Source organism: Alligator sinensis, unplaced genomic scaffold (genome assembly GCF_000455745.1).
Source record: "Alligator sinensis unplaced genomic scaffold, ASM45574v1 scaffold708_1, whole genome shotgun sequence".
In the NCBI taxonomy this organism is placed as follows: domain Eukaryota; kingdom Metazoa; phylum Chordata; order Crocodylia; family Alligatoridae; genus Alligator; species Alligator sinensis.
The window spans coordinates 585,399-606,970 of NW_005842183.1; the positions used below are offsets into that span (position 1 = coordinate 585,399).

General features: G+C 47.1%; 1 protein-coding gene across 2 annotated transcripts in view; it reads left to right on the forward strand.

Moving 5' to 3' along the window:
- Positions 1-21,572, forward strand: part of RTN1 (reticulon 1) — a 216,753-nt gene that overhangs the window by 168,871 nt on the left and 26,310 nt on the right. The window contains exon 1 of one of the 2 annotated variants that reach the window (XM_006026223.3): positions 11,889-11,917. The exons of the other annotated variant lie outside the window; for it this stretch is intronic. Coding sequence (XP_006026285.1) covers positions 11,899-11,917 — 19 coding nt within the window. The 5' untranslated portion in view covers positions 11,889-11,898. Of the gene's footprint in view, positions 1-11,888; positions 11,918-21,572 lie in introns of those variants that run through there. 2 annotated transcript variants of the gene reach the window in all.

Genomic DNA, 21,572 nt, shown 5'->3' on the forward strand with positions numbered 1-21,572 from the left:
TGTATTTTATTATAAATTGTTTTAAAATGGTAAATATATCAATAAAACGTGTTCAACTGATATCTATATATATAGTAGCATTTCATTTTAATTGTGGAATAACATGGATTTGGGGTTTTAAAATCAGAGAATTTGGTGGGGGGTAATCAGAGAATTTGGGGGTTTTAAACAGAGAAAACCAAAAATCCCTGATGATTATTTACTCCCTGCATATTCACGAGCTCAGCCAACCATTCACAGCTGTAACCTGGACATTCCAGCAACCAGGGCTACTTGTCTACCAAACAGTGAACCCCCTTTTACTTTCACGCTCCTGTGCAGACCGGTGCTGCTGGAGGCAAAGAAGAGAGAGAAGAGATTTTAAAAGCTCTTGTAATTACTTGGAAATCACCAAGGAAAACACAGTGTGCATGTGTGTTCGTGTGTTAGTGCAGCTGCCCCCTTCTTGGGCACATCCAGACAAGTGTGCACGTGCATTTTCCCAGGGACAAATAGCAGCACATAGTTGTTCCATTACTACTTGTTCCCAGGGAATGCCCATGCATGCATGCTCTGGTGTGCAGCAAGTTACCCCAGGTGAGGTAGAGGAGGATGGATCATGGCATGGACTGGCACCAGCAACGTTACCTGGGGTTCTGGGGACTTCCTGGGGCTCCAGCAGTGGCGATCTCACATGAAGAGCCTGGCTGGCAGCCAGAGCATGGCTCTAGCTGGCCAGGTTCCAGTTTTGGGCAGCACACTTTGCCTCCGTGTGCGCTGCCCTTCTTTTTCCAAGCACTGGGTTTTTTGATACAGGGATCTCCTGGTGTCAAAAAACCCACCATGCTGCAAATTAGCAGCATGGTGAATGTCTGCATGTGCATTGTGTGAGGTTTGTGGTGCCATAGACGGGTCTGTGGCTCCTCGTACCGCACATGCACACTCATCTGGATATGTTCCTTGTGCCTGTTCCAAGTGGTCCCCACTGGCCCAGGGGCTCCAGCGGTAAGGAGAGGTTGCACAGGTTGCCGGGCTGGGCTTGGGACAGCAGCAATGGTGGCAGAAGAACAGTGCAACTGTGCTACTGCATCCCCCCGGATCAGCCCTTGGAACCCTGAAAATCCTATTCCAAGAGCAGAGATCTTTATATAGTGGAGCCAGACCAGGACAATATTGTTCAGCCTATTACAAAAAATGGCACAGTGTGCAGTGCTGTTGTTCATGATTGTTTTCGTGTCACTATATCCTGTCTTTTGGTTTAGGCAGTGACCATGCACGTGCTTCAACACCCACTTAGCATTCTTTAAAGCAGTTATCATACCAGGTAAACCAGAATGTGCCTCCTAGCCATGATATTTTTTGGTATCATATTCAGTACGAAGAAGATCAATCAAAAGACAAGGGAGAAGGTCAGGTAGACACGTACCAGGCTTCTGACAGAGAGGAGGGGATGCTTTAACGTCTGCTTTCCACTATTATTTTGTTCCAAACCCTCCCCCCTAATTGGATTTATCTGAGGAATGGTCGGGAAAATTTGTAAATGCCACAATTGTGTCTGTAAGTCAATACGAATGCAGTAATCCCAAGCAATTACTTTCTGTGGTCTCAAGTAACCTAACTGCATCCCTTTCATAATTAGCAGGATGCCAGAGACAGCATGTCTAACATTTACTTTCTAAAGGAGCCGAGTGAAAGGCAAGGCACTTCCTACTTCAGCTTGTTATTGGTAAAGACAGATAATGAACTTTAACCCTATCATTGCTAGCCCGCTGTGCTACCTGGCTGCTTGTTGCATAGGGCAGTGGAGACTGCTTATGTGCCTGAGCTATGAGATCAGCTTGATTTTTCGAGCTGCTGCATTTCATATGTTCCATTTGATTCAAATGAACACAAGATGTGCTGGGTGACTCAGTCATTCTGCACCCACAGGATCCCGATATGGTTGAAGGTGGGATCATCCATGCAGCCTTCCAGCTTCTACAGCTTGTTAGAAATGGTACCGCTGCTAGGACTGGCACTTTGCATTATGGGGACTTGAGCACAGTAGCAACCAGGATGCCATATGTTCCAACACTAGCTATTTAATTGTAATAACCAAGCCCTGTCCTTACTGGCCTAAAAGCATTAAGTATAAGCACATACCTCTTCATAACCCCAGCCGTGGAGGTAGTAGCTCTCTCCCTGCTCCAGGTCATGTGAAGCCACTGTTTGCATTCCTGTGCACTGCTTACTTCTGGAGCCAATGCAATCCCTACTGAAGGCAAGGGGAGTCTTTACACCAACTCTAGTGGGAGATAGATCAGGCCCTGTATCCGCAAGTTCCTTATCTTGGCACATTCTGGGTGCCTGGATCTTGTCCATGTTTATGTGCCTTTCGCCTTACCTGAGTGTACCTTTGAATTCTCAAACACTGCACTCGATCCTTTGTTTCCTCTCATGATCCTAGATCCAGATCTTCCTTTTGCTCCTTCTTTTTGATGGTGTGGGAGAAGTTCAGCTCATCCACTTGTCACATCCATCAAGAATGTGATCTGGGTTGCCATTCATTGCCTTTGCTAATCACAGCCGTTTCCGTCAGGCAGCACGGTGAACACTACACCCGCCAGCCTTCCAGACAACGAGAGCTACCACCGCACAGTGCCAGAGTAATTTGCTCTCGTTTCAGCTTCACTCTTCCCCGGGCAGACCTTGTTTACTCGTGTGTTTTTATAATACAGATGGTTTTAGCTTCCTCTCTACAGTCATCCCCATTGCTTGCTCTGTGCTCTTTCATATTTCCTCTGAAAAATGATGGTTTTGTCATGTAATCCCATTAGACCTTCTCTTTGCAGAACTCCACGGGCTGCATATCTGATCACAAGCCTAATCTATTATTTGTAATTAATTTGGTCTGCTCCTCTGCTGCCTCCCACAATTTGGTATCATTAGATAATGGCATCATCTTCAAGGTCATTCATACACAGCACAAAGCAAAGAGCCACAGCTCTCATACTAACCACGGTGCTACCCTCCCCTACTTCTCTCCCTGCTTTACTGTTTGATTTTATTGACAGCCTCTTGTTTCCTTTCCCTGAGCCAATTTCTAATGCATTTTGGTTGCTTCCTGCCTCGTACACCCTGCTTTATGACTTTATAAATCAATCTTCTGATTTGTGCAACAGCAAATGCATTTCTGAAATCCTCCAGCTTTCTCTGCACCGGTTTCCTGCTTGCGTTCCAGCTCAGTTGTACGGGCTGAGAATTCAAGTATGCTCATTGCCCTTTGCTGAATTGCAGATCTGGAAATCTTGAAGAACCTCACCCTTAAGGATCTGAAGAGCTCACTGAATTGGCAATTGGGTACAGAGCCTTCCTTTTTCTGGCCATTGGTTTGAACTGAGCTACCTAGTAGTTGGCTGTTTGGTGGCATGTGTGAAATTAATTCGTAGCTTAGTCTAATTCCTAGTGAAAAAGTATCCACTTAAAAACCTTGGCACCATCCCATTTGGTGCCACATGACATCTCTGTTGGCAGTCTGAGTACAGAAGCCAAGCACTAAGTGGGTATAGAAACCAAGCAACTGTTTGCCCACTATCTGTATATCTGTCTAGGATCACGGTGCTCATCACCGTTAGAGACGGCTCCTCCAAATGATGTGAAGAGAAGCATTTGCAGGACAAAGCATGCATGGTTCAGTTCCCAACAGTGCACTTCACCATCTGGCTCTGTCAAGCTGGCACCTTGCACTGGCCCTGAGTTCATGTGATGGGAAAGACAGCGTGTTCCCTCAGAGATGTCCATCTGCTTGTCAGGATCACAAAGGATCATTACTTAAAGCCTTTCTGGACTCTAAAAAGTGGGGCTTGTCATGGTTACAGGGCTATCTGCATCTCTGTCCCCATCCTGACTTGTGAATGCCTCTCCCCAGGGCTGGGCCTCCTGTCTTTACCTTTCCTGGAGTGGTCTTCCACTATTCTCCCATGCACAGACCAGGCCCTGGGCTACAGTGCGCTGTAGCCATGTCTACACTATCCCAGTCTGGCATTAGGGACCACTTCAATGAGATGTGCTTCATCTGCCTCATGTGCCTTTGAGAGCCTTTTGGTGCACAACCAACGCCCCAGTAAGCCGGCTACTCAAGTCCGGGGTCAGGAGGGCATGTGAATCCCCTCGTACGATATTGGGGCACTGTAGATATGCCCCATATGTTGGCCATGCCTGGCCAGCAAGTCCGACGTCAGCCCTGGCATTGTCTGTTCTTCCCCTCAGGAGCCTGGGACCAGTGATTTCCAGTGCCAAAACAGGTTCCTTACAGCCAGTATTCTTTGTTTCATGGTAGAACCAGAAAATGCTTTTTCTAGCTAAACAACATTTTTGCAGCAGCCTACTCGCATGTCTTTCTTAGTTGAAGACTTCCCTTCCCTTGTGATATTCCAGTACAATGTGGTGGCCAGCCAGGCAAGCAACAGGCTGGTATGCATTAACTGTTGCATCTCATGCAAAACTAAGGAAGTGATACTCCTGCTGTACTCTGCACTGGTGAGACCGCAGCCAGAGTACTGCATCCAGTTCTGGGTGCTGCACTCCAACAAGGACGTGGAAAAACTTGAGGGTCTAGAGAAGAGCCATCCATATAATCAGGGACTTGCAAGACAAGCCATACGAGGAGAGGCTGAGGGACTTGGGCCTCTTCAGCCTACAGAAGAGAAGGTTGAGATGGGACTTGGTAGCAGCTTACTGCTATATCAGAGGATTGCATCAGGAGCTCCTTGAACAGCTGTTTACCAGAGCACCCCTGGGGAAGACCAGGAGCAATGGGTACAACAAACTCCTGGAAGGTCGCTTCAGGCTCAATTCCAGGAAAATCTCCTTCACAGTCAGGGTGTCCAGACTGTGGAATAAGCTCCCTCCAGAGGTGGTGCAATCACCTACCCTGGAAATCTTCAAGAGGAGACTGGACAGTCACCTCGCTGGGGTCACTTGACCCCAGTTGTCTTTTCCTGCCCAGTGCAGGGGGCCAGACCCAGTGATCTACAAGGTCCTAACAATCTATGGATCTATTCTAGGATGTCTTCCTCAAACACCCCACCAAGGGCTAATGGCTGGTTCTTCTGAACATCAACCCCTTCCTTGAAGAGGCTTGATTTTTGACCACAGCCAGAGTTCATTTCATCTCTTGCAATCCTGGGTCTCTTAGTGTCCTGGCATTCTCTCTTAACAGCCCTCAAGCGTTTGAGGCGAGGTGGTTGGGTTTTTGCTTGTAGCTATGTTGGTCTAAGGTCATGGGCAGGCAAGGCTCTGAGTAGATGTGATCTCTTTTATTAGACCAACTGAGTAGCTGGAAAAAAGGTCTTAGCAAGCTTTCGAGCGCAGTCACCCTTCATCAGGCACAGGGAGCCTCCATTGAGACTCTTTGAGGAGAGGTGGCTGATTTCAGCCCAGTCTTTCTTGACAGCACCCGATCAAACCAAAGCAGCATCTTAATATACGGATCTTCCTAATAAACAGGACAAGATGCAGTGTTCAGGAATCATTACAGAGCAGCTCCAAATGCATCAGGTGGTACTTTCTGGAGGAAATCTCCCCCAGCAGTAAAAATCATAGCTTAATGTTACTAAAAAATGATTTTTAGTGTGTTTTCCATGTCGATGGTGAGTTTTTATGGTGTGTCTCTGGAAGATAGATCCGTGTTTTGAGGAATTATTATAGTTGTTCTTAGTTGTTGTTACTTTATCATGCTCAATAAGGCTGCTCACGGAAAATCTGGCAGGTTTCTCTCTTGGTTAAGTTCAGAAAAGCATATAATTCTTCCTGTGATGAAATGCCACCAGATTGATAGCAGGAAGGTATATTTTTGCATGTTTGGAAATCATCATGAACATTCACTATTGTCATATAATTACAATAGTGCTTAGAGACACCAACCAAAGTCAAGCCTGCCTTGTGTTGTAGGCTGTATCTAGACTTATCGACAAGCGGTACCTGCCTAAGTCAAAATCTAAATACAGTAGATAAAACAGACAGGTTGACTTCAGTGGGATTACTTCTGATTTGCACTGGCAAATTAGATCAGAATCAGGCTTTGTATTTGTAGGCAGATAATCTTCCATTTCTCCAAACGACGCGAGTCCTTATTTTGGTCTCTTGCCCTTGCAGAGAACACGCAGCCTGCGTGTCTGAGCCTTGTCGAGAGCGTGCGTTTTCCTTTGCTTACGTCACTTCCCTTCGCGTGCTGCACGGTATTCTCTTCTTCAGGCAATCGCAGCACCACTGCAAGCAACAAAAGACCACATCTCATTTTATTCAGAGCACACGCCATTTCCACTGAGAGCGAACACAACTTGGATTTCGTTCTGATGCAACGTATTTCAGGCCTTGGCTTCCAGAATCAGGAGCGCACAGGCTGAGTCGAACCACCAATCCTAAGAAAACTCTTCTCCCGTGTTTCATTTTAGTTTAGTTTTTAATTGATCCAGTTTTTCCCCCCTCTTGGACTCAGAAGCAGGACCTGGCAGTTAGAAGCCAACACTGAAAGGAGCTGATTCACAGCTGTTGGCTGTCAATTCCCTTCTCTGCTTCCATGGAAACACTCCTTGGCGGAGGGGAAATTAGGTAGACGGTTAAAGTAACCACTGCCAAGGTAGTTGCTCTTCTTTATCTTGAATGACCCATCTCCCAGAAATGGAGGGAGGGCAATCCCAAACTGGGGCAAATCTGGAGTGTCTGGGAAAGGATCTCCTAAACAGCCATCCATCTACTCCCACTGTCCTGCGCCAAGATCAGCAACGTGGCAGTGAAGCTACACCGGGACCACCCCTCCTGCAGCCACTTGGGAGCATACTGAAGACAGAGGTCTGAAGAGCAGGGCTGGATTAACCCTTTAGTGGTTAGCCTGAGCCAGTCAAGACCCCGCCCTCCCCAACCCGGTGCTGCCACCCGCAGGGAGTGGGGCTCAGAGCCGCCGCTAGGAAGCAGCTGCTGCTGCAGCAAGGCCAGTGGAGGGGAGGGGAGAGGAGGGAAGGGGAAGGAAGGGAGGCAGATGGGGCCATTCGCGCCACCGAGGGGAGGACCAGGTCCCCCCTGCAGCTCAGGGCCCTAGGCATGTACTTAGTTTGCCTATGCATTATTCCAGCCCCGTTGAAGAGAATGGCTTGGCTTCCCTATATAAGTTTGGTGCATGCATGTAGCAGCAGGTGAGGCAACCTTAGGAGGATCCTTTCCTGGATTATGCCAAATTCACTGGGTGGTCCCATTCTCACTGGCATATGTGCAGCCAGGAAGTCACCCTTAGCCCTCTCTTCCTTCCTGGGCCCCAAAAGGTAACTAGCTCTCTAGAAAGCTTTGAAGATGCCAAGTGCTTTGGGAATGTGGAGTGTCACAGTCCTCAGGTCAATGGCACCTCCAGCCCCTGCTTGGTCTTCTCCAGGGCTCTCCACTTGGGTGACTGTTGGAGACCAGACACCTCTCAAGGGCAAAACCCTCCCTCCTACTTTGGGTTCTTGGGCTGCAAGCTCTTATCTGTGCTGCCTTCCTTCAGCACCTGCAGTCCTCCAGCCGGCTGTCAGAAAGCAAAGCATTAGCTATTCAGAACAAGAGCTTTTAAGAGAATGCAGATCTTGAGAACAGCCAGCAAACAGGCATGTCTGGCTTTCCTGGCACTAACCCCTCTCCACCCTCGGAGACCTTGGCAGAGCTGACGCACTTCAGGTCCACTGCAAGGGCTGTCTGTCATGGTCACAGTCCTGTGCACACCAGCTCCGGGAGGGTGTTGCCTTCTGTCACTTCATGCAGATTGAAGTCTTTTGTTGTCTTATGTCTCTCAAACCAGGTGAAAGCAGCTTGTGTTTTCTCCAGAAGGAGGCTAAACTTTCCGAAGGCTGCCTACCTGAGTTGCTTTGCTTTAACCACCCTCTTCTGCCTTTACTTCCTGCAGGAAACATCCCTGCCTAGGGAGCCAGGAATACAATTGATAACAGAGTCAGGGATATTAATATTTAATATTACAATTTTTATACAATATTGTATTAATATTTAAGGCAATAGCCCTTAATAGCCCATGATTCTGCATTAAGTGCTATTGCCCAAGGCTTACGGATCTCCGTTATAACTGAACTGCTTGTGCTTGTGTTATTGCTTATGCTGTGGCATCAGGCCACAGCCCTGAGTGTGCAGTCTCCATCCCCTCGGGATTCAAAGGGAACGTGGTGCAGCCACCTCCTCCCCAGTACCCCTGGCCTTGTTCCCAGGCCTGGCCCACTACTCCATGCTCCCTTCATCTCTTACCTGGGCACATAGAGGGACTTTTCCCTATGGCATTTCAAGGATTGGACACACTACTTAAAAATCTTGGGTAGGCAGGTGTCTTCCCTTGAGCACGTGATTAGCGGACCTCAAATGTTGCTCTATCTTTAATTATGTGGCAGCAATGGGGGCAATACCAGCTTGTCTTAGTTAGAGCAACCTGCAGCACAGGGGTAGAAAGCTACCTACACACACCTTCAGGGTGACAAGTGGGTCTGGCCCACTGAGCATCCAGCCCACTGACCATACAGGCGAGTAGCCTGGACCCAAGTACAGCAGGAAGGAATTCTTGTTATAGTGACTCCGGTTTTCTGCCTCAATCTCCCTGTCTGTGACACACGGCAATATTTTCTCACCTACATCGCATTGGTGTTTAATTAATGTTTCAGAGCCCTTTGAAGATGAGCGGCACCATATGTTCAGTATCCTTCCCCCAAGGCATATGTCTGTCCATTATAACTGAACACCTTCTGGGTGCCATTGCTTACATGATAATTATAGGGATGACTTCACCCACTCCTGTATCACTCTGTAATGGGATGTGGTGCACATTTGTCAGCCCTGGGAAGAATATGCTGTAGTTTAGGACAGGAAGTGAAGAAGAACGTCAGCAATTGAGGTTGCAGGTTAAATTTAGGGATGAGATACAGGGCACTGTTGAAAAAGTCAGAAAATCATTGTGTTGCGAATGGTTGGGAATTTGAGGTTGTAGCTCCTCCAGAAGATGACACCATCAGTAGTTCTCTGACTCCAAGGCTTGGGACCTTTGGTGCTGATGCACTGTATTCCCTGACTCACCAGCTTGTATTTATCACTTGGAGGAAAAGCACAAACCTGAATTCTTTCCTGGCTGCCGAGCTGTGAATCAGCATAGTTTCATTGGGCCAAATCCGCAACTGGCATAATTTGACAAATTTCCACTGGCTTCAACAGAGCTCCCCAGCTTTCCACCAGCTGAGGCTTGCCTTTCGTAGTGTTACTTCTGTCTTTCACCAGCGTAACTGGGAGCCACGACAAATCCACTATTTTCAATCTGACCCGAGGGCAGTGCTCATTAACATGCCAAGAGAGCTGCTTTTCACGCAGCTTTGGTTCTAATGAGGCACTGAGATGAATTTATTGCTCTGCAATATGCATTTGAGATTTATCCTTTTTTTTTTTTTTTAGAGAAAAATCACTCTCCCACCCCCACCAACTGGTGATGGGCTATTCAAATCCATTTCCATCTGGGAGCCAGCACAAATTCGTAGGAAGGCAGTCACTGACATGGAAAGGAGCTCTCTCCTGAAGCATCATCTCTGCCTAAGATGTTGGGAGTCAGATTCTTGCCAGTGTCGAGGCCTCTGATGACAGAGCTCAGGAATAAAAACCCCAGTGAAATGCTAAAAAGAAGTGGAGATTGCCAGGAAAACAATAAAAACAGTGGTGTTGGCCCATTGCAGAGCTGCTCACTTCAGGCCGGGAAAGCCACCGCTCATCCTTTTCAACATTTTTAACTAAGTTCTTTCTTTCACACCGGTGACAAATGTCACTTCGAGCCATTTGAAAGCTCATCTTGATTCGCACTAATAAGAGCCCTGCATTAATTATTCAGCTTTTGGGAAATCTGCTGAGGGGTTTCTGACACTTCGAAAGCACCGAGTAATTGCCACATTTACTTCCCAGCTAATTGGGAGGCAAAAATACAGCGAAGTTCTGTCTCTCTATGCAGGTACGTTTGGGGAGACAGGATGCGGCTTGTCTCACTTGGGCAGGAGCCTAGGATGTGGGGCAAGCAAGGGGCTCTCTGGCCCCACTAGTATCTGTAGGGGATCTTACCTTCAAGACAGCCTAGTCCCTTCTTCGTTACGTTAGGGTGGCTGTGTTGTGAGGAGTGCTGGCTACTAGCATGTACAAGCAATAAAGACACCACCATTTCCTATGCTTCCTCCCCCCTTGCGGTTGCTCTGACTCCCAGAAGCTGTCACTGGGTTCAATATTTGCTTTGCTGGGTGTCAACGGGGCCCGGATTCGCTCTGTCTAACGTTGTGAGGGGTAAGGAGCAGGAGCCCACGGTGCGGCTTTCTATTTGTCACTTCAGGCTGGTTGCTAGAGCACGTGATATAATGCAGCCGTTTCCTCTGCCTTCCTTACTGAAGTAAGTAGGTCTGGAGCACAGGATCTCAACCTGAGCAAAGCAAACCAACCTACCGGGGCTGTGAATAGCGCCTGCTGGAAACCAGTGCGAAACCCTGGTATTTGGAGCTGTTGCATGAACTGGAGATGCCAAAATCATCTTCATCTTGAAAACACCAATTTGTGTTGTTTTCCCACATGAAATAATCTCCCTGCCCTCCAGGCAGCTGCTGACAGAAACTGCAGTTAAACTGACCAGAATATCAATGTCCATCAGCAGCTCCCCAAGGCTTTTGGATCCAAGACTATGCATGAAGCCCGCACTCCTGCGCAGACTGTCCAAGGAACAGGGGCCTCGCACCTTCCAGACTCCCGGGCGGCTGGCTCCTCCTGGTCACCAGCTCAGAGGATGGTTGAAACTGGGGGGTTCCCTGGCCTGCTGCACCCCACATGGTGGGGCTGATCTGGAGCCAGAAACCTAGGAAGCTTGTCTCAAGACAGCCAGTTCTACAGCAGAGAACCAGAAACCTGAAACACCCCAGGTCTAACTAGAGCTCAGCTTTCCAAGAGGAACCTGAGAGCCCCGTCTCCCAGAATTGCTCATGCAGACCCAGGAGCTTTGCTCTGGAAAGCCTTGGGTAGAGCAAGGTCTCTCAGGCTTTTAAGTCTGCAAGGCTCCAGCTTTGCAGCAGAGAGTTTAGGATCCTGGAGAGCTTCCAAGGTTTCTGAGCTCTGCCCCTCAAAGCCAAAAAGCCCTGGGATCACTGGCTCTGTCCAATGTCCTCATGGTTACCAGGCTCCTTGGTGAAAAGACAGGGGAGGGGGGTGCCCCAAATTATGGGACCTTGGTATCTCGGTGGGATGCCCACTTCAGCATCCCACCGAGATACCAAGTGGGTTTCAACAACTGGCCTGCGATGCAACAAAACGTGGCGGCATCCAACCTATTTCTGAGAAAAATTAATGTGCCCGAAAGCCTGCAATTAAAGACGTGTTTTTGCAAAAATCTTGTTGGTCTAATAAAAGATATCATCTCTACTCTGACTCCTAATTGAGAACGATGAATATGTTTTCGCCTCTTTTTTCTACTGCTGACTGTTCACAAGCAAGCTAGTTTCCCCAAATCTATGTCCAATTTAAAATTAGCTAATTTATTTTTTTTATTTCATTTCTTTTTCTTTTTTTTTTTTTTTGCAAATAATCTGGGGTCTGTATCTTATTTGCAATGAATTTGTTTTAAGCATTTGGGATTTGAGATACAAACTCTTTTGAGTGGACAGTGGCATGTGGGATTTCTGTTCCCTGACAGCAGAAGTGTCATTGGGAAGAATCAGGTGTTTTGCCCAGTTGCTTGGGCAGGTGGATGAAAAGACTTTCATGAATATTTTGCCATGTTCATTTTGGCCTGGCAGGAAACTGCCTTTTTCTAATTGATTAGTGGGAATTGAAACAGGTGGAGCATATATTTAAACATTGCAGCCAATGTTCTGCAGTGGTCAGTCGGTCCTGGCGTTATGCCTTGCAATGGTGGTTGAAGTGCCAGGTGAGTTTCTTTGGAGCTTTTGTTGATCCCACAAGGTGAATTTTTACTCCTGGTCTTGCAGTTGTGAGTTAGGAGGAATCCAAAAAGTACACGCTGGAATTTATAATTAGGGACTTACAAAATGGCATCCTGTAGGTTTCTATTCAAACTGCAATTCAGCTTCAGCTTTGGGTACAACAGCTTTTCAGCCTGCAAAATCCAGAGGTGAGTACTCTGATTTCTGACATTAAAGTCCCCTTCATCTTGCAGCCAGCATCTGCAAACACCAAAGCCATCTATATCAAGGGAATTCACTCTTTTACCTTCAGATGGAAACTGTAATGAAGTAGTCTGTCACCTCACTTCATTTACATACAATGTTTGACAGTTCTCTCTCTCTCAGATATGTTATAATCGTCTGTTTAATTAGGCCATTTGCCTTCCTCCATTAATTACTACTTCTTCTACTGTATTCATGAACCAACTATTACTGGAGCCTAAGTGGTTAAATGTGCAGTGATGTGATAAAACTTTCAGTGAACTTTCAAGCCGCTTATTCAATGACTAATCAAGGCTCGATAATTCTGTTTTAAGTGATGATCATTTTCTGTGATCTTCAATCACACAAGAATATTGTACTGAGCTGCTTCTTCCAGAAGGTGGGGAGGGATAGAAGTAAATAGTCTAAAGCAACCATCAGTTCAAACTTAGCCACAGTAAAAGAGGGGTTTGTTGGCTGCACTTGGTTTCTAAGTGCATTTGGGAAGATAAGGATTGGCATCTGGAATCAGACCAGTGGTGTCTCTACTCCAGCATCCTGTTTCTGATTCAGGCTGTATTTTGGGTGCTGGTTGTATAGATTTAGCTTTCTCACTGCAAAAAGGAGCAAAGCCAATTCTTCCAGTTATCCTGAATGCAAGGGAGCTGTCTTGCTCAATAGTTTCAGTCAGGTTTCACCCAGCCTTTCCCATAACAATGTAATGATGCTTGGAAACTGGTTTAGTAGTTCACTTTTATGCACCAGGAAACAGCAGCACATATGGAAGTGGAACAAATTTGAATGCACTTTCAGGACCAGAGGCTGCTCCCTCTAACCATAATCAGTACGTTTATACTCCTTGAGCGGTCCCACTGTTACTTAGTGCTATTTATCTTTGGTACTTGTCTGACCCTTATCATTGTAGCACTGGAACAGCTCCTAGTCTTTAAAAGTACCTATATATGTGCTGGACATCAGCTTCGAGGTGTGCTAATTAGCATGCATTGGAGCAGACTCAATCAAGTCAGCTGGAGCGTGTTAATTGATGCGCTTCAGCAGCCACTGTCATGACTATTCAGTGTCCCCATGCTTCCAAATGGTAGTGGGGGTGCTTTAAATAAAGCTTGAACAAGCTTTAGTTCAAGTGCCCCCACTGCCATTTTGAAGTGTGGGATGCTGAATACACGTGACACTGTGGGCGCTTTAATTAGAGTGGCTCTCGGAGCCACTCTAATTAAATGCCCACCCTGGAGCACATCGATCACAGTGTCATAAAAGGCAGGAAGTACTTTTACTTTATAAGGTGGGAAACTGAGGCACAGAGCTTTTCCCAGGGAAACCACAGCTGACAGGGGAGCTGAACTGTGGTCTCCTGAACTGTGGTCCTAAAAACTGCTCTACTGTGGGAGCAACAGGTTGTCTTCCTAAAGGGTGGCTGGCTGTCTTATCATGCAGCTCTGCTTTAGTCTTGCTCTCTAAGCTTTACATGGTCTTGCGGAGCTAATTTTAACCCTTATGCCCCCCAGAAAGGAAAATGAAATCATCATCTTTTTTGCAAGGCAGACCTGTTCTCTGCACAGAGGACGAGGGGAGGCGGCAATGGGATTTGGTTTAAAACCCCAAGACCAAATCCATTTCCCAGCAGGAGGTCCTTGGATCACTGCGGGGTTCGGTTGCTTCCCTGCTAGTCCCTTCTGTCTCCTGCCTCATTTCATTTTGAGTTTAGCACATGTATATGCAAAAAAAAATTAAAAATCCAGACTCTGTGCTGACCCAGGAAAGTCCCAAAAGGTCATCTTCAGCAGGGTGGACTTTCAGCGGGGCAGGTATTCAGCACACACGGCTGACTCAGGGTCGTTGTGTCCTGGTTATGGCTTCACTCCTACCAGCCCTGGACCCCAGTCTCCATGCCACTCTGCAGCTCCATGCCACTCTGCAGCGTTTTGGTGACCCTACTCTGTGCCCGTAGCTGGTGTGTGGTGGCAGGGGGGTACAAGTGTCCTGTGGACCCAGAAGGCAGAAGCCTGAAGCTTCACCCTGGGCTTGTGCCAAAGGCTGCCCCCGGTAGCCTGTTCTGTAACTGGGCCCTGGTCATTCAGACTGGGGAGTCCAAGGTGGCTGGATATGACGCCAGCTGCATCACATTCTTGTGTGCTATTGGTTACAATAACTGGCAGGCCCTCATCATGCCGGGCTGTTTGGCTTGGATGGGCCTTTGACCCAGTCTCCAGAGGCACCTTCCCTCCCTCCGTCACCTCGGTTGTGCATAGCCGTTCTCCGAAGCCGCAGCACAGAAAGCACAGCAACAGCATCCTCACCCTTCCCCTAGGGAAGCAGTCCTGACTACTCACACTGCCCTGCTCTGTACTATGTTCCCCCAGGCTTATTTCTTCATAGACCTGCCCGGGCCCATAACGACATCAAGGAATCAAGGTGTCCCCTTTGCGCCTCTCTCCAGCCACAGTGGTTAGGCCCTTTCTCTCTGGAGCCAGAGCCCTATTTCACCTGCATTTCCCCTCTCGTGGTCTTCTAGTGTTATTTGTATGTCCTGTAGTCTTGCGCTTCAAATAGTTTATCTTCCAAGTTTGCCTGCAGGAAACAATATTCCTCTCCTGAAGAAGCCTAATTCCCAGACAGCTGCCTGTATTGCTGTGCCTTGTCCTTGGTGTTGCTAGAGACGATATTAGTGCTGCTGTTCCCTCTCATACCTCCTCTGCTTAGCCAGCTCCCTGTTTCCAAGGGACACAGTGCAGAGACAGCCCCCTTCTGCATGTCCCCAGCCCCCGGCATTAATCTGAAAGCCTTTCCAAGCTGCCATCCAGATTAGCAGCCAGTACATAGGCTCACCCACAGCTGCACCCCAAGCAGCCTGAGAATAGTGTAGAGCAGCAGTTCCCTATCTGTGGTACGCATACCACCAGTGGTGCGCAGACACCCCGGCAGTGGCGCGCGTTAACAGATTTATTACAATTACTTTATATGACGAAAATTTGCTGGTGGTGCTTAAGGTTGAGCTGAAAAATTTGCTGGTGGTGCTTAAGGTTGCATCGTTTTAAACTGGTGGCGTGCAATCTGGCAGAGTTTGGGAACTACTGGTCTGGAGAGCACGACTGCTTGCTCCCAGGCCTCCCTCTTCGGGGGAGAGAACGGTTCGGATAACTGCATCTTGCCTCCAAAGAGAAGCCACTGACCTCACTGTGACGAAAGAGGCATTTTGTTACTCTTTAAATTCAGTTTCATTTTAGCAACGTATCGCCACTTCCCTGAAATAGCTGAAGTTGCGGAAGCGCCTGTCAATCGAGGCATATATATATATATATATATATCATGAATAAGTAAAGGGAGGTGGCAGATGAATTTGCTTCATTTTTCTCTCCGAAGGATACGATGCGGCCAGCTCTGGTGTTGGCAGACATTGCCTGCAACACAGGGCACTCCAACGTGTTAAATCACAGTATTAACCAACCAAGGTACCACCCCCAAAACTGCTTTGGTGCCTCCTTGCTTTCCGCATTGAGGCTGTGCAGAGAGGGTGATAGATGTTAGTTGGGCAGTAGACACCCCGCACCGCATGTCAGGTTCATTCAAGAGGTCCCTGAATGAGCAGCAGGCATTACTGCTACTCCACAAAGAAGCAGCTTATGCCTGTCTTAGGACAGCTGAGGTCAGAGCACGATCAGGGTCTGGTAGACTATGGTGCTCCACCAGCTAAGCCTGTTTCCAAGAGCTTTCTAGATGCAGTGCTGGGGGAAGGAAGGCTCATACTCTTTCCTCCTCCATCCCTCAGGCACTTGCTCAACACAGAACCGGATTTAGCCCTTCCCCAAAGATGGGAGGAATTTGGCTTCCTAGCAGTGCCAAGACTTCTCTACAGGCTTGTGTGATCTCCACGCAGGTCTGAGGATGATGAGAATAAAACACCTCCATGCTGTTGTCGTTTAAACTGCAGGACTGTCTAGAGATCCTCGTAGATAGCAGGTGCTATTGGACTAGGGTCTGTCCAGCAGCATTAGATGCCTCATAGGTCTTCCAGTTTAAATCACTGACACAGCCAGAGTGAGGGAACAGAGAGATTAATCGGTGCCCAAGGTCACACTGGACAGCTGTGGAAGAGCTGACAGTTGAACCTCTTGAGTCTCTGGGCAGAGACTTAACCACAAGCCAGCTTTCCTTTCCATTGCCAGTACATTAAGAGATCAATTAATGAAGAATTAGTATAGTGCCAACTAAAGTACCAGCCACAGTATTGTCATATCCCAATGATTTTTAGTGCCTCAGCACATTGGAATTTCCCCGCCACGTGGAGCTTTCTTTGCACGGTGGATTTCTCAGCTGCAGAGAGAAAACCCCGGTGCAAAGAAGTTCCCGCCACACGTATGCAAATTTATGTCCCATTATTGGTCAATTCTAAATTATTCCTACCTGGCAGCTAGCAATTGGCTCGCTAGCCGTATAAAAGGTCAGAGCAGTTTCTGCCCAAGTTGGAGGACTCCACAACCATCTCGTGGGGAACTCTAAGCGCGCTGTGGAGCCTAGCAAACTCCACGTGTGTCTTGGAGGAGAACTTAGGGGCCTGATCAGTCTCTAATTCCTTCCCGTCATCGTGAAAATATTGCCGTACCCCCGTGTTGAGCGCTCGTGGAGTCGTACATCGACGACTCATCTCGGTTTGGTTTGGTTCGTGTAAGAGAGATCTCACCCCTGTGTGTTTGTGTGCAACTGTAATTCAAGCAAGTTTTCTTCCTGCGCTGCGACCATCGGCGGTGTAAGTAAAGCCTTCTTTATAAAACCAATACGCTTCCGTGCCTAACTCTACTCCATCGTGGAAAATACCCACCTTACGGTCTGGGCTAGTGGCCATAGCCTTAGACCGACCCTCGACCACCACAAGTATGAAGGATGCATATGTAGCATCCAGGGAAAATAGCAGCAAGAACCACAGGAATTGGGTAGAGGCACCTGAAACAGCTTTAGTGCGTGCTTCGTTAAGGTCCCAGTCCTATTAGGCTATTCAGTGAGTCCACGGGAGTTTGAAGAACTCATCAGCCAATAGGGTAAAGTCTTAAAGATGAACGTATGAAAGCTTCACGCACTGAGAAAAGAAACGCCCAATGTTAAGGCTCTAAGCACTGAAATAAATAGTCCTGATGCAAGGAATTGAAAGATCTTTCTATGTCAGTGGCAGGGATATATTATTTTTATTATTCTTGCAGTGCTGAGGGAGCATTTAAAGCCAAGGAAAACCATTTGCCCCTGAACAGCTGGGAATAAATCCTGGTTGGTTCTTACATGTTAGGCCTGCTTTACTCTGTGTACCCAGCTCTTATCTAGGACTGGAGTATGAGGGATCACTAAGTCTATTGGGTAGTCTGTGAAGTGGATCTTTGTCAGGTTTATAAAGAGGAAAATGTAATGGCCAACTCTGTAGAGTACTGGGATGGGTTCAGTGGTGCTGTTTTGCTTTCCAGATAGCAAAGGTTCAATGGTTGATGAGAAAAGTGTCTTTTAATAGGCAGGATTTCCCCATATGAAAGCAAATGGCAAAATCCTTGAGTTCTTTTTGTAAAAGACCTGGTTGTAAACAAGGGGCCTGATCTTAAAACTGGCTCCACGTGGGTTGAGTCCTGTGTGTGTGTGAAGCCACACCAAGGTCAGATGAACTGGGCTTTTACCCACCTGTTCAACTGCCACATCTTCAAATCATGATGCCTTTCAGTCTTTTTTTTGCTTAAGCTATAGTCAGGATGATATGAGATGTTTGTAAGATTGTGTTTGTTGCAATTTTTTTTTCAAAAAATGCTGTTTTTGTAACGGAGACCATGATTTGTCCGGTGCTTGTGCCATGAGGAAGGAGTGTCACCCAGCAAACTCGCAAAATAAAAAAAATGTGAACATTTTTGTGGCAATTCATAAGAGGGAAATATACTCAAGTGCTCTGTATTTTAGTGTTGATCTCCCTTCTGCTCAGCCTAGATCAGGAGATCTTCTCCTGGACCAAACAAACAGATCTAAGATTGATCATGTTCTGTCTCATGTTCCCATGACCTGCTCAAATAGAGGACTAGGAGGTCCTACCAGCTACCTACCCTCTCATTTCCCATCACACCCAACCACCCCTGCGAGGAGAAACAACAAAGCCTCTTTCCAGTACCTTACAAGTCTGGTGCATCCACTCACATCTGACTCATATTGTATGGCTATTACCTAAAATTTTATGACAGGCTTTGGCTTGGAATGAAGATTGGCATGAAAAACATACTTGCACTGCAGTGAGCGAAGGAGAAGAGTACAGACTGCCTTATGCTAGCATAGCAATGTCTTGAAAACTTCTTGTTCCTATCAGCAACTCTTTTGACAGCTGATATAATAACCAGACACATGAAATGTTAATTCATAAGATTTCTTGAACTAGAGGTACCCAGATCAGACATAAAGTTAACCAACACATGTTACGGACTAGAACTCTGAAAATAGGGTGTAGTCTCTGTTCGGTGTCTTTGAAAGACAGAGCACAACTTGGCAAAGGGCAATACTAGGGCACGGATGACTTTGTGCTCTCCAGACTTTGGATGGCTACAGAGGCTGCGATGGCCCCTGATACCAGCACGGGTTTCAGGGGATGCTCAGCCTTCTGGCCATTTTACCTTGGCTGCCTATGACTTTTTCTGTTGTGCTGTGGGCAACGCAGATGCTCTGAGCCCTGCATCTTCTACCCAGGGCAACATGTAGGGCCTGAAATGTAGTCAAACTTTCAGCTGTAGAAAGATCTGTAACTAAAATATGATCACCGTGCACCTTTGGTCTTCAGTAACCCACAGATATTTCCCATAGCTCTTTAGAACGTGGAGATTTGTATGTAGCTTCTGAAATAGCATCCCTGCTATTTCCCTCACTAAAACTGAGTATAATGTAACCAGATGAAATGATCATCACCCTTAATATCGTTAGTCTGACAAAGCTCTAAATGCCAAGAATCATACGGTCAAAGATCTGGGTTCATCTTTAGTACTCCCCATAATACCTTGGTATGGAAGGAGCCAGAATTACATTAAAAAGAAATCTAACCAATGGAAATTTCCTCAAAGTTGTAGCACAGTTGGTTAGACTGAAAATATTTAGAGCTTTGCCTTTGAATTGTTTTGCATGAAAGGTTTGAGCAATATCATCGATCAGATCATATCAGTCTCGGTCGTTGTGATTCGAGATTGACCATGCACATTGACTGCGGCATTCTGTATCCGGGCTCCGAATGCATGTCCATAATCTACACAGCTTGACACGCATGACAGATACATATACAGTTGGGTTCTTCAACTTTCAGTCAAGGTCAGGGGTCACCTGAACCTAGCATTCAAGGGTGGGTATGACTTACCAGTTTCTGTAGCCAGTGACACAAGGGAGTGATATAGCTACCGTCTTGGCCAGACAACTTTGACTCCCCAACCCAAATGACCATTGCTATACTCTGTCACAAAAGCCGCAAGGTGGAGAGCTAACAGCAGCCATTGGAGTCAGGGGTCATATGACAGGGGTATGAGTCTGCAATCCTGACTGCTAATCACAGGGGACAAAGGAGAGTCAGAGGCGGAAAGCAAGTGAGAGCGAAGAGAGATTGAGCCAAATGCATCCTTGTGCCTCCATAAAAGAATGGTGCAGCAATAACCCATCATTATGTCATGAGGTTTGTAGCCAATGTGCAGTAACTGCCTGCTGCAGTGATGCATAAGAGAGTTTTATGTCTCTTTAATTCGATTCAGTGACCAAGGGCTCTGCAGACACGGGTGCCACTGCCGTGGGTGTGTCCACAATGCGTGGCGAGTTGTGTACATTACAGATATGAGCTAGGAGCCTCCTGCAAAACATTGAAGTCAGTGTGCATGGCTAAAACCCCTCTTTTGAATCCCCTCTCTTTTTTAAGTAGCAAAATTAACCAGGCCATATCAGAACATCACCCCTTGCCAGATTTCTTCTTTTTCAATTAATCCAGAAACATACACAACAAAAAATGGAAACTAGTCTTATTGTTTATATAGATGCTTAAAACGACCTAAGCGAAAACCCACTTAGTTATTTAGTAAAAAAAAATGTGATTCCCAGCATAGGACTATGAGAAGAGATTTCAAACTGAAGGAAGTTTTTTAGGGGGGCCAGGGAGAAGGGAGGGGTTGCGGTTGTAAGTTATTTTAACATTAATATTCAGCTCATAAGGTCTTTGCCTAAAACAGCACCTAGCAAATTTTCCAACTTAAAGATGAAAATTTTAGTATATTAAGATTTTTCTCCAGGTGTTAGTTTTGCATGTATGGGAGTGATGTTACCCAAGAACGCGGAGTGACTTGCGACTACCAGTTGAGGAGGTTTCTGTTAGTTCAAGTGATGGAGGTCTGTGTTGCTGGAGCCAAAAGGAAAAAAAAGGGCTTCAATCCTATTTCTCCATGGCTGTGAATGTGTGCGACTTACCTAGTCATTGTGTCCACCCACAGCCCAAGGGTTTGTTACAACTGGATTCACCGGTAGCTTCCCAAAACCACAGTGAAAAGGGGAGAATTTAGTTGTCGCTATATATTTAACTAGTAAATGAGATTAAGTTTAATGTGCAGGTATAATGTATGAATACAAATATTTAACACGATGTCCGATACGAGCCTGGGAGCTGGGTGGGTATTCCTGAATTCTACTTGATCTGCTAGTCATCATTTCGTGTTTGATTTATGGCTTTTCGTGTCCTGGTTCCCCATCAGTGAAATGGGCATAATTTTAAATATTGTGACATGCTTGGATGATGATTTATACGTGAACAGTGGTGTGAAAGGGCAGAGCACTGCGCAACTAGTAAGCATCCTTGATACCAGTACTGGTTAACCATCGAGCACCTCACAAACCGTTCTTAACTTACCCATGACAGCTCTGTCTGCTCTGAGATGCAGTGTCTGCTGGAGGGGTTTGGGCAGAGAATAAGAGAGAGGCCTTGCAGAGCTGGGAGGAGGACCCAGAAATCCCGTCTCACCCCTTGCCCCACAAACTTCAGCTCTGACAGCTTAATGCTGGTGGAGGTCCCTTCGGGCCCTGATGCCTGCGACTCTACGAAGCACCGCGGGGCCACCCGTTACACGGCCACGATTGAAGAGCTAACTCGCCCAGACTTTGCCATCCTAACCCCTCTCTTGGGTCTTCTCGTGGGACACATTCGCCGCTCGGTCCCCCGTTTTGGGCGCACACACCTGTAGTACAAGCGCTTGGGTGTTTGGGTGTGATGCGCACCCCCCGCGCTGCTGTGTCCTGTACCGGGGGGAGGCTTGCTGTCCGTGTCTCGGGGGTGACCTTGCGCACAGGCCGGGACGCGGCGCGCCCCCCGCAGCGGGCTCTGCGGCGGGCTGGTCCCGAGCGCGCAGCGCAGCGCAGCGCAGCGTCTGCCCC